Genomic DNA, 16,221 nt, shown 5'->3' on the forward strand with positions numbered 1-16,221 from the left:
TACAACACGCGGCAATATCATAAAATATTATGGCAATATCAATTACCACTGATTTTAACAGAGCGTGGCGTTTAGAATGTAAAAAAAACATGTTAGGCCTATAAATATAACCACATTTCAAGTGAAAAACTTAAAGAAATTAAAATACTTAAATACAACTAAACTTAATATTTAATAATAACATTTATTGTAATAATTTTTCTGTATAATTACTGTAACATTTTGGTCTTTATATGATGTAGTATTTGACATTCGCGACGAAAAATTCAGCTAAATAAAATATTATAATACCGAGATTTTTAGAAGGGGTTAATTCACATTATTAAAACTATACACTATTTGCACTTTTGTGTCCGTACTATTTTGTAATATTTGTATCCAGCATGTAGAGTTTCAGTTTTTATCTGCAATTTTGGACTTAACAGTTCCAAAAATACTGGTTTTGGAATCTAGAAAGTAAAAACGTTCGTAATATATGGGTTTCAGCTATGCCTTATCAGTGTAAGATATTTCAATACTTAACCCTTTTATATGGGATTCTAGTTTTTTTTACTATAATCATTACTAGATATTTACTATTAAAACCTTTATACACAATATTCATGTACTAAGTGTAATATTTTCTACTTCAGTAATAATCAGACGAAATTCATATTAATTAGTTAGATAGGAATAGAATCATCAATACTTGTAAGCCAATATTACATGCATATTTTCGAAGATACTTTACTTTAAAACCCATCTTCAAGTATTATATCGTATATCTTACCAGTTGTAGCCATGTAATGTACTTTTTCCACCACAAATACTGTTGTACTCTAGGACCTAAAGCTGAGAGAAAGTAGTAACTGTACATTATAATGTGCACTGCAGAGTTCACTAGGCCAATCATAATCCCCTGTTCACCTGTAATGAAATATACAGTATTACATTTCTTCCGTAAACTTTTTATAGGATCACTTTATTTATTGCAAACTTGCTATTATTGGTATTATAAAATGCTTATTTCACTACAAAATGTAGTCATTTTGTTTACATTATAATAGTGGTTATACAATGATCTTTGTTTACATTTATCATTGTTGTTATACAATTTTCTTTGTTTACAATTTATCTTTGTTTTTATACAATGTTCTTTGTTTACATTATCATTGTTGTTATACAATGTTCTTTGTTTACATTATCATTGTTGTTATACAATGTTATTTGTTTACAAGTTATCATTGTGGTATGGAAATTTGGAAGGATAGTAGGTTTCGGTTCTTTTAATTGACTTCTACTAACCATTACCATCCAGTAGATTTTAGTTTTGGATGACGTGCCATGTTGCAACATGTGGTACATATACTGACGTTCTTCTGTCTATAACTTTCAATAGTGTGTGCATTATGTGTTGTTCAGTGGGTGGGATATTTCGCAGTGACATGGTTGGTGGTTAGTTTCACTACTTTAGTCCCCGATTCACATAACCAAATTGTTTTAATTATATAACATGCTCTTTTGTAAATAATTATTAATGCTAATGTAGTCTGATAATGTGTACTATAAGTTATATCTTTTTATACCATTACATTTTAATAACTATTGTAATTAAATTTACAACTGTACCTTTACTAGAATTATTCCTGCGTTACGGTTTAGTACATAAAGTCTTAAGGTGATTTTGGTCCATGATTACGACGATGAATCTTTTTTATTCTGTCTCATAAAAGTTTTAGCTTCCGTCATAGTTTTCAAGTAATTTTCCATTAGACTATTTGATTACATTAAAAGTCCGATAACATCACTATTTAAACCAAAATTATTATGCAGTGCGAGAATTTATGTGCAAAACTGACAGTTTTTAGATCCTTTTCCCTTAATAATATCAAGAATGATCTATATCTACAAGATAATCCACGAAAAGAAGACAACATTATAAAGATAAACAAAAACTGAAAATTAAAACATAATCGAAGCAAAAATAACACTGAAATTAGGATTTAAATAAAATAAATATAAAAAGACGACCAGTAAAAGTATGAAATTGCTGGTTTAGAAATAATCTACTGAAGTAGGTTGAAGACAACATAATATACGGAGAGGATATTTTTTATAAACTGAACACATAATGACGATCCATACACAAAATAAGCACATTAACCGTCAATTCAACATTGTCTTGAAGTTAGGCTACCTTGCTTAACTATAATATTAACAAATAACTGAGCTAATAAAATTTTAAACACAAAACGAAATTAGGCTCTAGTGTTTAAACCTGAAGCCAGAAAAATACAGGTATCTCCCCTATACTTGCCCCACCTAAATATACTTCTCCTGCTTTTTGTTCCAGATCAAGCGATGACATATATTTTCTTCTTAGTTTTCCGTTTTACCTGATGTGTGGTTCTGTGAAGTGATATTGTGTGGGTTAATTTCCAACGTTCTGTGTTTTATGCTGTTTTTGTACCAGTCAAGTTTATACAAGATATTCATATTACTTAGGAGTTCCACACATAAAGAAGAGGGTAGGTTTAAATCCTCGAAGAGGTATGTATTATTTATGTAACATATGACAATTTAAAATATCCAAAATTAAATTATCCTTACAAGATTGGCATGCAGAAAGTATTTGACAAATTTTGCAGCATATGTATTGAGTGTATTACCTGTAAATCGTGAAGACTCCTAAAAGTCTTTGGATACGACTTTTAATGTTTTTATTGTCACATTTTAAACACGTAGTAATATGAATGTACACTAACAAAAAGTAATATGTATCAAAGTTTAAAAAATGGCAATGTGTTATTTCACATACAAAAGAAGAATTTATCTAGAGTATTTCTCTTAAATAAATTAACTATATAATTACCTCTGACATATTTCATGTACAGCCACACAATAAGAACCATGTGCGTATGGTGGTATAAATGCAAAAACGATATATGGGTCTGCTTCTTCCTAAGCACGAAAAATACCTAAAACACACATAGAACTTTCAATTAGGAATTGTGTTTCTGTAAATTATTAATTGAATTTACACACATACTTATGTGACGTCTAAATATTTTTGATAACATACCTTTAAGTGCCCTACATTATTTGAGTATACAAGACGTGTACATGTATAGTTTATGCCTCCCTTTAATTTAGTTGGCGGGTGTTAAGTGACATTTTTCGTTGGAGTTCGCACAAGTGCCACAACTGACCAAAGCGAAACTTACATTTTTATTTGTGGATTATACCACTGACATAAGAGTATTCATACTCCTCAGTGCCATCTTAGTACCATTATTAATTGGTATAATTTGAGATAATAATATCAATAATCTTAAGTATTTTACAATCCAAAAGGCAAAACTCTTTTTTGAAGTAGATATCTTACTAGTGATTTCCAAGATCACACATGGTGGATATTAAAAAACACATTAGTGTCTTTAGTTTATTAAAATAAATATATACAAAGTTTTAGAGAGGAATTCATGATATTATTTGAGTTTTAGTTTCGATAATTTTTTTAGAGGTTCAATGTCAGACTATTGAAAAGGTTAAAATATAAAATAGTACAACTTATTAAAAGATTCTATTAGTCCTAACTTAGACGTAATAAACTATAATTCATCACCGTCAGATAAAAAGGCTGCAAATTTGTCGCTGTAAGGGTCTATTTAGGATTAGCTGACTGTAATTTAACATTTTTTTCATTTTTTTGGATGTGTTTTGAAATTCTAGATATCAAATGTTAAGGTGACAAATTGAGCACAAAAGAAGAATTACACTAACAGTTAAATTATAAGAAAGATCCTCATAACATTTAAATAGCAATACTAAACATAAGAAAAACCCAATAAAAAAATTAAAATATTAAATACAGGATTCTAGTTCAGTGTTAAAACTGTATTATATAAATTTAACATCTTTTTAAATAGTGCACATTTAGTGGTTTAATATTTATTTAAAGGTCAATGAACACTGATGATGGTTGAATACCGAAACACCTGTACGAGTGTTGCAATAAAAATAATTAAAATGGGTTTTTAGTTGTCTGTTCATTATACTAATATAAAGCCTATTAATGTAGACATAATAAAATATATAAATATGTACAAATAAAAGTATTTACTATTCTATTATTGGTTTGTTACTCATTTATCGTGAAAGAGATATAAATGGAAACCGCTTTATTGTACGGACTACCACAGGTAGAATATATTATATTAAAACCTAATCAGTGAGATTTATTCCCAGCCCCTCCGCCCTTATTTTGTATTATTGAACCATTTAACCAGAAATTTTCAACAAACTGTATGTTTCCTAAATAGATGGCATAGTATTTAAATATCGCATTTACGTTAACTAATAAAAATAAAACTAATTATTATATGCGTAGTATATATTTGAATTTGCCGTTATTAGGATGTAATATCTATGTATTAAGTGTTATCTAAATTTAGTTATCTTAATTTACTTACGGTATCAATAAGGTCAGCCACTTTTGACATCAACCATACCCATGTTACTTTAAATGCCTGCAATATAATAAACACATTAGAATAAAATGTTATGTTTGCAAACACACATTTAAACAAACACAACTATAATATATAAAGATAAAATTATCTTTTAAAGCATTTTTGTTTAATATTCCGCTTTTTACTGTTATTCTAATACTATCTAAACACTTTTTAACAATAATTTCAAACCAACCGGAAAAAAAACTATTTATTTACTCTTAGTATGTAGTTTATAAAGAACCTATAGTAAATGAGTAATCGCCTGCCTTTTTGTAGTTCTTAGTATCCTTTGTACTCCTATTTTCGCCGTTCCCATTGTGAAGCTGCCTCTGTGAGGTATTACGGCACATAATAGGGTGAGAATCAGTACAATTCGAGGAGAGTATTAATGTTCAAAGTGCTTTGGTCACACTTAGGATTCTTCAAACTCTAAGTCTTTTGCCTCGTGTATATCAGCTCTACTAAAAGCGTTCTATTTCGATTATATATTCTAAAAGGGCGGGTAACTTGTGATCATATTTCTGGTTGGTTTAATTATTTTATCAGTAGTAAAGTTACACATTCGCTAAACGTGTCACGTGGTATTTTAAAACCAAGCGCCACAAATTATACTTACAAATTGCCTCAATACTATATTTCTACTAGGAGATCGGGGATGACAGGATTCTTCCATCATGTACTTCATGAAGTGCGACTCACGGAGGAACTGGAAAAATAATCGATGTGTATTGTCTATCGTAATTATGTAAATACAGTATTACTCATAAATCAACGAATGTTAAGTAATACGATACTTGCTATTGTTCTTGAATTTTAGAAAGAAAATAGTAGGAATATCAACAGGCAGTAACATTCAAATTAAAGCGAACAATAATGGTTATTACTAATATTTATTCTACTCACCTAAGAAACTTGTCCACATATATTACTTAGTTATCTTAAAAAATCAATGTCACGATATAAATGTCTTATAAATGCTACGGTTGTCTTATTAACTTTATTACTACAGTTTAAATTAGTAATATAGAACAAAGTATTCATTTTCTAAGGAATTAATTGTCAGCGCTTATAAATACAATACAAATTTTACTTGGAAATTCGTTAATTTATGAATTGATAAAATTGATTTGATTTGATAAAATTACCCTGTTAGTTTATAATTTTCTTTATTGTCACAAAAATGCAGTTACTGATGAAGGAAATATTGAGAATTCCCTTTAGTTTGCTATACAAGTAGGAGGTTACCAAACATACTGTACATCACTACTTAACTGTTAAAATATATTATATATATTAAATATATATATTAATATTAAATTGAATTAAATAGTACATCAGTTAGTAGTAGCAATTTGCTAGTAAATATAGTTCATCTCATAATTTTTTAACTATATTATTTCATACAATTAGTCGATTATAACGAATAAAACTTCTTGAACTAGATCTGCAAAGTACGTATACGTCATTCATCTTCTCATTCACAAAGCGTTTAGGAAATAAAATATTTAGAATCCTTATTCGCTTAGCGTTTGTAATGCCTACCATTCGAGCGACTGAAAATGTTTATTTCTGTCTGTCTGTCCGCACGATATCTTGAAAGTGATCTATATAATTGAAAATTTCTTTTTTTTAACAAGCAAAAAAGTGAGTTTGATGCTATTCCATATAAAAACACGGAATTTGCCTCAGCGCCATTAAAGCCTGTTAGTCACGACAGTGACTAAACTTTTCTTGTTGTGTTATTGTCTGTCTGTATATCTGTCTACAGAACATTTCTAGAGTGAAATTAAATGTAGACTTGAAAATATGCATGCAACTTCAAAAGAGCCTGTTACGTGATAAGTGTTTAGACACATTCATACCTTGTCCATAGGTATTTTTATAGTCTAATCTAGAGTTCTATTCTAAACAAGGCAGGATTCACGTCCATGAGAAATTATAAAAACATTTAGTAAAACATATATATTTTTGTTCTAGTCAATAAATAATGGTAATGGTGGTAAAATGGATACATTTGTACCGTTACATCCCATAAATTTAACGTTTTATTTATACAAATAATAACACTCCTAACCCACTTTGTTAAAAACAACAAAAACACTACTTGGACTGAAATTTCGATACACAAAATGGAGGCGCAGCTTTAAAACATTCAGTTCCTACTTTTTATTGTAACTCGTCTTAATATTAATATTATACCGTGAGTTTGTTTTACTTCAAATAATATAAATTAATTCGTGCAACTTCAGATTGTGTGATCATTGAATGAGCTGTTGAAAGTACAGTCAAAGTGATAATGAGTAAATATTTGAATAGGTAGTTATTCAATTAATACTAATGAGATGGACGGGCATTTATTGATTCACTATTACGTTGGTTTTTCTGGAACAGATATCTATTACAACATCTGATTCTTAGTCAGTTTAAGCATTTTGTGAAACTTTATCACTTTTTATCGATTTATTTATTTTCCATTAGGATTAACTGATTAAAGTAAGGTGATGTAGAAATTAATTTTACACGTTTTTAGTCTTCAAAATGTGGTGTTAGAAAATGTATTAGTCGATTGATTACAATTCAATAATGTATCTGCGTTATGCCCCGTTGTACTTTAAACGAGGTTTTAACATTTTCAAATTACGGTAATGTATGCTTCTGACTTAAATATCCATTGATGGTATGAGTAAACGAGATAACTGCCGTAATTTTCACCAGATTTTAGACCAGAATTAACATTGGTTTACTAACATAAAACTATGTTAAAGTAGTTTTGAAGGTTTCTCATCTTTTCCAAAATTTCAGTTTGTTTTACACTGCGTAAGAATATTCTTATTCACAATGTTCTGGTGTATGGATAATTAGTTTAACTGTTTGGTTATGGCGTGCATTATAATGTCTACAACATACTTCTGTTTTTATATGGTAATGAATATAAATAAAATATATAAAAACAACATATATTTGTGCTTGCAGCAGTTTGGATACCTATTAAGTAATTAGTACAGAGAGCTTCCAAATTTGGGCAACTTTATTATAACATATCAACCATAGAACTTTCTTATGCCATTACATTTTTATATACTATCATTGAAAACCAAATGCACCGCTAGTGTGATGCATAAATATACTATACATAAATGGGTTTTTTTAAGTCCCAGAAAGGATATGTATTAAGTTTATTTATTCCAAAACGACTCACAACTTAAAATCCAAGCAACGGTTTCGAAATTGAAAATAAATTTTTAATGTTAAATTTCATTTAATACTGAAAATATCTTCAAGTAATACTCTTATAATTTATGTATTATATTAGTAAGATGGAACTCCTTTATTTATCTTACGACCGAAGCAGGGCAATGTTTTAAGGGGAAAAAAATCTCTTTTTCATGTCATATTTGGTTCTTTAAATTAAAATTTCCAAAATAATAGAAAATTTTTGTTTCTGCCAAATTTATTGAAAACCGTTGAACAAATTTTACAAGTTACCTCTATGTTGTACCTATACTTTCCTGTGAAGGAACCAGGACTTTTCAGGACATCTTCCATCGTTCAGTGGTACAAACAATCAGTAACACTACGTTTCGAGATTTACAATCCGATCACTCCTTCAGTTTCTAACGCATAATTACAGACTAGGTTAAAAATAAACAAATATTGCCAGAGCGTTTTGACACGCGTAGGTCAGGAATCACAACCACCATGTTGTGTGTTAACATCACGAACTTTAAAACTTGCACATAATAAAAAACTAGACATAACACTAATTATTAAAACTGAACTACATAATACAGGTCGAAATAGGTCTGCGTTCGCCGACGAACCATCTACAACCGAATATATGATATACTTTAATATTCTCAGAAACCAAAACATATATACATGTGTCGAATTCATATTGATGACAATTTAAACATTTTCAGGATTAAGAAAGACTTAAAAATTGTCATAGCAATATAAGTGCCCAGAGATTCTTACCACCGCATTAAAATAGAATAACTTTTCACAGGTAATCAAAACGATACAAAATGTCAAATATTACGGTGGTGAGAACTTTACTTAGTGAAATGTTGCAATATGAAGGTACCATAAATACGATAAATTACAAAAGAAAACACTTGAAAGTGTGTTTCCTACTCCATAAGCTTCTTTAGAAACAGTATCACCTGTTGATCAAATGGGCAAAAGATAGAGCTAGATCGACAATGTTTGCCAAGTTAGTGAAGTATTGACAAAGTTTCCTCGAAAGTTTCCTGAAAAACTTTACCATTACGGGGACATTGTGGTCGACTGAGCGCTCTCCGAGCCGCAATCACAACTAACACGGTTACTGTGATGGCAAAGTTTGTATCACCGGGAAGTTAGGGATAAATTGCAGGTAATTTAACTAAAGTCACATGATGTACTTGTTAAAGAACATTTACGCGTTTCTCACTCCTTACATTTTCTCATAAAAAAGAGTCAATAAATTGTACGTTCAACTTTCTGTAAATGTTTTCTTTTAAGGAAGCGCAAGATATTTATAAGCCTTTATTTACTATGCGGCAACGAGTAAGAAACTAATTTTAATTCGTTTTGTGAAAAGTAGTCATTCTTCCTTGTTAAAAGACTCTTTATATGGTTAATTAATTATTCCTGTTAAATATGAAGTAGGATGTGTCAAAACTCTTATTTGTTGTTTCGACCGTGGAGCACCACTTTCTTTGGTCCGATTTTCCACAACCATGACCTAGACCTTCCTATTCATTGTGGAACGTTTAAAGTAATTTTCGTAAACATGTGTACGAAATTACATAGTGGTGGTTAGATAGAAAGCTTTTTATATTTACACTATGCAGTGGATAGATTAAAAGTATATACAAAAGATTAAACATAAATCCGATAGAAGATGATACGCTAAAATGAGGAAACTCATCAATGAATCAATCAAGAATCAATGTAAAATATATAATTATTTTATTTTATTGCTTAGTTTATGCATAGTTATCTATATTTAATTAGCCGAAAAATCACGAAAAGTTTATGAGGAATAATATATCTGATTTTAATATTCATTGTATAAATTCAAATACTGTACCTATGAACTAATATTATTAAAAAGAATAACGATCACTTAAATGAATAATGGTTAATTGTTCGAAAACATGCTAAATATACAATTTTCTTCTTCATTATTTCTATGAGACTTCCAGACAATAATGAAATTTCTTACACTATAACTTTGCATTAAACAAAACTTTATTCCTTCGTATTAGGTAAATTTGCTAGACCTATTGCAATCGCCTCTATGGCTGAATTTCCTACAGATTCTTTTCGACAAACATAACAATCTAAAACAATCTCTCAGAATCTAAAACCACCGTAATCCGAGGACACATGTACATATGGGTTAATATTATATAAACGTACATTATAGAAGGCAAAGAGTTATCCTAAAGCAAACCGACAGTATAAGAAATAAATATATCAATGTAATAAAATAAATACATTTCACTTCAACAGTATATATTACAATCTACACAGGTGTTACAGATTATCTTCTTTCCTAAAATAAAATCATTGCAATAATGTTTAAATTTATCCTTCATGAGAAATCCAACTATTGTAAATACTTTTCAAAATTTAGGATTTCGTTAGGAAAAACTCCAAGATTTCATGTTTACTATAACATACTAATGATAAAAAATAATTAATTCAAATGATTATAATTTTTGTAGTACAAGTTCATAAGTATAGCTCGTATACTTAAGAGCTACTTACCAAAGACAGGAACCAAATATTGTACACCACTTGAAAGACGTTGTAGAACATCATGATGTACTTGAGATCAAAAGGTGGACGTTTACTCATGAGATAAGGGCCGAGTCTGGTGACAAACACGAGGTATCCGCACATGAGAATAGTAACAGGAAGTGGACTTCCCATCATCCAGTACGACTCAACCACTTCATCTAGAAAAAGACTTAAATTCATTACAATCCAAATTCAACTTAAACATGGTCGGCACTAAACACCGCCTTTTAATCAATAATCAGTCTTTCAAAGTTGTTAAAGCAAAGGTTCCTACTTCAAGAGATACACTTTTTTAGAAATCTTTTGATTGGCTAAGCGGTAGCAAAGCATATAACTCGAGGGACAGGAAACTATTATTTCTTTATCTTTGTATAAACATCTCTGTACACACTGGAGAAAGAACTGAACTGTAGACTTGAACATGTGCGTAAAGGTTTTATTTCCATGTAAGCAACATTGCCTAAGATGATAGTTGGTCAATGTCTCTCCATAGGATCTGGCTGACCGATAGCAAAAACCTTTACATAGGTCTTATAGTTATCAGAATGACAACGACAAAAATATCACAATATACATATTTGTAAACAAACGTAATACAATCAAATGAAATATTTTAACTTCAGGAACAGTAACACATGCAGCCTAATAAAATGAGTTAGCCCGTTAGGCAACACGTGGTGTGTCGTACTTTTACCTTGTATATTCTTCTGCTCATTTTATGATATATTTTATATTTATTTTACAAAAATCACCTTGAAAAAAAAATAACGAGGTTAATATCTTGTGTTTTTTAAACTACAAATAATTTTGCTACGCATTAAAATAATAGTATTATGTTAGTATGCCGCTGATTTTAAATTCATAATATCGAGTATGAAATTATTTAAACTAAATGCGTGTGTGTGTGTGTGTGTAAATACATTTTTATGTTATATGTATGTACAGATTATTACAACTACCGGTCTACACAATATTTTTTTGACATGACAACGTCTTAAATTAGGTTGCGGCTCGGAGTCACTCATGAAAAAGTGTAACGCCCAGTAACGTTACGATGCCCGTCCAGTGGGTCCGCCGCACGGGATCCGCACGGGATAAAGCAGATAACTGTGGGTCCGCCGCACGGGATAAAGCAGATAACTATGTTTATTCGTGAAAATGTGGAGTGCTTAGATTCGTCATTTACAACAACTACAACAATAAAGGTAAATAATTGTACACTGATATTTCATTATCGTAAACTATGTATGATTGATTGATTAATTGTTAGATTGACACAAAAGTTGAGAAACTGAGTTTATAGGTTATGTCATACTATTGACAAATGTTGATAGTGTTAAGTAAATTATTAGTTTAAATCACTCTGCAATCAATCGTAATTCAGTCGATTGAGAAGAAACAGCGCGTATTGCTAGTCAAACATTTAAAATAACAAATTATAACATCTAACCTGTCATAACAGTGCGACCAAACAAACGAACTAAACCGACCAATCACCACGCGCGGAGTTAGAATTTAACTGTGTTTAGCAAGAATTTCAAATTCCAATTTTAGTTAATGTTTTATTCACCTTTACCATTTACAATAACAAATTTTAATTAATTTCAAATTATGTACAATGTTTTAATAAACGAAATATATTTCTATAGTTAAAATTTGTGCAATTCTTCTTTTCATTCAATTCCTTGTTCCTATTGTGCAATTTAATAATATTCATATTAATAAATATTCTACCGAGAAAAAGACGTTGTCACGTAAAATCTTCGCCCGTAAAACCGACTTTACAGGCAACCGTAATTTTTTTTCTAGTAATGGTGTATTGCAAAGAAGGAAACACTTTCGTATAATATTTTAATCTCTCCATTTGGCTTTTCTATTGTTAATTCTACATTTTAGATGTGATATCATTATTGCACACGATAAAATTAATTCATAAGAACCTGGTATGCTGATATCAGGGAGACTATTTAACTTAGTTCTGAGGTCCAACACTAGGGTTGCGCGACGTAACTTTGATTGATATCGTTCAAATATTTGCTGTCTGAGTGTTTCTTCCACAGATCGCCGTCTTCTGCGCTCACTTTTACCGTGCCACATTTTATAGAATTGGATGAGCTATGTTTTGGGTAATTTGTTTAAGGAAAACCAATTCCCTTTTATGCCTTTTTCTGCCCGACCTCAAGGGCCACTGTCCATTGCGAGGATCTTATGGAGCAGAATAAGAGGGAGATTCGATATAGTACAAGATATATGGTACTGATAAAAAGTGCAACGGTCACAGAATTTGAACCTGTGCTATTTCTTCTCACATCCATAGCCCGACGTGATAGACTGTCGTTCTACTAATACATCATAATCTAATAATAATAACGATATATGAACCACACACGCGTCCTTTTAAAATTCTTACTAAACACAGGCGTAGTTAATGTTTTTGTTATTTTCAGTTTGGATGATTAACAGTTTGCACGAATATTCATGTTAAATAGTTCTTATAAAATATGTTTTCATTATATCTAAAATAATAAACCATTTATAAAGCGCTAAAAGAATAAAACCTTTTAATTTTTATTGGCATTGAGAGTAAAACATATTTTTACCGAAAGAATCTCGGTATACTTTTTCATTGTTAGCTTTATTCAAAAATAATAATGACTTAAGTTTTTGGGCCTTTTACAAGCAAAATATATTATTTATAACTTATATTTATCATTTTTGTTTCACGTCAGACCTTCAACAAAACTGGTGCCAGACGATCGATTTTTTTCGAAGAGAAAACTGCCAAAACTGTTCAAAGGAAAAATACATAGACAATTGGCTCTCGTCATTTGATCTAGTATAATTAATTACCTTGCAGTTTGTGCGGTTAATTCTAAGCACAGTACATATGTGGCAATGCGGAAAATATAGTATATCAATTATGAGATGATATCCACTTACCTTCCCACTTTGGAAAGCTTTCTGCCGTTTCTTCTTCCATGAATGTAACATTGTTAACGTCATTTACCATTCCTGGAATAACAACTTTGAGATTTACTTCAGAAACGCTGGTTTCCTTATATTGCCTCTAATCGGGTTCTCAAAATAATATTTTTGCTATGTAATTTTAACATATGTTATCCTTTTCCTGATTCTCGTTACGTTCTCAGCCAAATCTGTTGATAATTAGAACATATTATAATCTACTCAAATATGGCACTTGTCCTACAACTATCGTAGTGCCTTCTATAACATACAAGAGAACATTAAAATTATATATATTGCTTAAATTGCAATAACCTTGCCCTTAAAAGTAAAAATGTACTTGACACATATAAATATGGCTAACGGAAATTACATAACTCTATGTGATCTATTTTGAATAGTTGGCGAGATTTCAAGTTTAATAATATGTGTTGCTTGATTACTACTTAAATCTAATGGAGCAAATGTATTGTTTTATTGCAATGTACAGTATTTATTGCTAATTATAGCTGATCAATACCAATGCATTTAAAATAATTACAATGACAATAAATGAATATTCTAACAAAAATTACTATTTTGTAAAATCAATGCAAAACTATACAAATAATGACAAAATTGTTTTGGAACAGCTCTATTCTCTTAACCTTATAAATATGAATCATTATAACTCGCCTTCACCATAAAATATGCTCTGGAAATCACGTAATATTTAGTATAAGTAAACTTTAATTGAAAAATCGTAGTTATTTTAAGAATATATTCTGAATGATCAACTGTTATATTGTTATATTTAATTATGGTTCAGATATGTGTACATACTTAGAATTTCTACGTTTCGCAAATTAATTGTTCATCCAAATATGAAATTTAATCCATATATTGTAGACTCCATATAACTAGTAGACTCAATATATTATACTTTTCTAGCACTTATGTTATATAATAATTTTATTTATTTCTCCTATAGCATGTCACAAAAAGTAATACTATTAGTAGGACCCAGCTGACAAGTTCTAACTTAGCCGGGCCTAATACATGTATAATTGGTAAATAAATAAATTCTACTCTATTCTATTCTATAATATTGATCTCGTTAATTTTATGTATGCAACACCTTAGAGCAAAGATAAAACAAATATATTCTTGTAATCCGTATTGTGCTATTTCCTTTTATTTTCTATAAAACTTTAGGGTTTAAAAACACGTTAGTAATGCAATTTATAACTACACTTCAAAATACTCTTGAGCACTGTACCTTAATCTAGTCAGTATGACATATAACTCCAGACGGAAAAGGTCCTCTCTGGTAGATTCTCACGGGTGTATAGGTGGGCCCCGAAAGGCGAAATCAGATGTAAATAGGAACGAAATATTCATTGAACGGGGTTAATGAGCTGTGTTCACCTGATTTGTTAAACTGTCCAAGGCTTTTGACCATTGTGTATTATCCATCGTGAAGTCTGGAGTGACTAATCATGCCATAGTGTTACTGGCGGGAAATATAACAGTTGTTGTATTTTAAATATATTTGTTTTTACCCATCTGAGTTGTGTGTATTATAATTGTACTACTAGTTTAGCTATAAGTGATGGGTTAAATATAAGGGGAAAAAGTAGTTGTATGTGTTTTATTTTTGTAATTTATATACGAGAACATTTAGAGAACCTTATAACATTGTATATTGCATTTTGAGTAAGGTTATGAGTTTCGTTGGAATTACAAAGCAGTATAGATTTTTTAATGTTATGTTTAAAGAAGTGCATATGGTTTTCGATTAGAAATTGTTTTATGTTTAAACAACTAATCTGTTCATATCTGAAATATACTACTTATATTGATACCTACAATGAAAAAAAAAATTATGGTTGCCTGTAAAGTCGGTTTTACGGGCGAAGATTTTACGTGACAACGTCTTTTTCTCGGTAGAATATTTATTTATATGAATATTATTAAATTGCACAATAGGAACAAGGAATTGAATGAAAATAAGAATTGCACAAATTTTAACTATAGAAATATATTTTGTTTACTAAAAACATTGTACATAATTTGAAATTAATTAAAATTTGTTATTGTAAATGGTAAAGTTGAATAAAACATTTACTAAAATTGGAATTTGAAATTCTTCCTAACACAGTTAAATTCTAACTCCGCGCCTGGTGATTGGTCGGTTTAGTTCGTTTGTTTGGTCGCACTGTTATGACAGGTTAGAGGTTATTATTTGTTATTTTAAATGTTTGACTAGCAATACGCGCTGTTTCTTCTCAATCGATTGAATTAACGATTGATTGCAGAGTGATTTAAACTAATAATTTACTTAACACTATCAACATTTGTCAATAGTATGACATAACCTATAAACTCAGTTTCTCAACTTTTGTGTCAATCTAACAATTAATCAATCAATCATAGTTTACGATAATGAAATATCAGTGTACAATTATTTACCTTTATTGTTGTAGTTGTTGTAAATGACGAATCTAAGCACTCCACATTTTCACGAATAAACATAGTTATCTGCTTTATCCCGTGCGGCGGACCCATAGTTATCTGCTTTATCCCGTGCGGATCCCGTGCGGCGGACCCACTGGACGGGCATCGTAACGTTACCGGGCGTTACACTTTTTCATGAGTGACTCCAAGCCGCAACCTAATTTAAGACGTTGTCACGTCAAAAACATTTTGGTCATTCCATTACGATACTTAAAACAGAAATTAGGGCATTTTATTACGGCATCCAATATTTACAGTATTTGTATGAAATATAACCGAGAAGTAAAATATTTTTATTGATTAAACAGCTTATTTCCTTACTAAGAAACAAATGAATTTTTTTATGCAATCACATTGAGTTATATTTAATTAAAATACAAAATTTCTTCAAGTCACTTCTTTAAACTATACATTAAAAATCTTATTGTTATAGAGCAGTTATTTATATTTTTAACTCCACACAAACTTCCCTTTACCC

At 30.1% G+C, this 16,221-nt stretch overlaps 1 protein-coding gene across 1 annotated transcript in view; it reads right to left on the bottom strand.

Moving 5' to 3' along the window:
* Positions 1–14,581, bottom strand: part of LOC124354525 — a 52,722-nt gene extending 38,141 nt beyond the window's left edge. The window contains exons 1-7 of the mRNA XM_046805055.1: positions 14,506–14,581; positions 13,224–13,438; positions 10,251–10,441; positions 5,110–5,199; positions 4,452–4,508; positions 2,852–2,957; positions 770–906 (exon numbers count right to left, since the gene is read on the bottom strand). Of these exons, the coding sequence (XP_046661011.1) occupies positions 770–906; positions 2,852–2,957; positions 4,452–4,508; positions 5,110–5,199; positions 10,251–10,441; positions 13,224–13,293 (651 nt within the window). The 5' untranslated portion in view covers positions 13,294–13,438; positions 14,506–14,581. The remainder of the gene's footprint in view (positions 1–769; positions 907–2,851; positions 2,958–4,451; positions 4,509–5,109; positions 5,200–10,250; positions 10,442–13,223; positions 13,439–14,505) is intronic.
* Positions 14,582–16,221: the final 1,640 nt, after the last annotated feature.

Source organism: Homalodisca vitripennis, chromosome 1, assembly GCF_021130785.1.
Source record: "Homalodisca vitripennis isolate AUS2020 chromosome 1, UT_GWSS_2.1, whole genome shotgun sequence".
NCBI lineage: Eukaryota > Metazoa > Arthropoda > Insecta > Hemiptera > Cicadellidae > Homalodisca > Homalodisca vitripennis.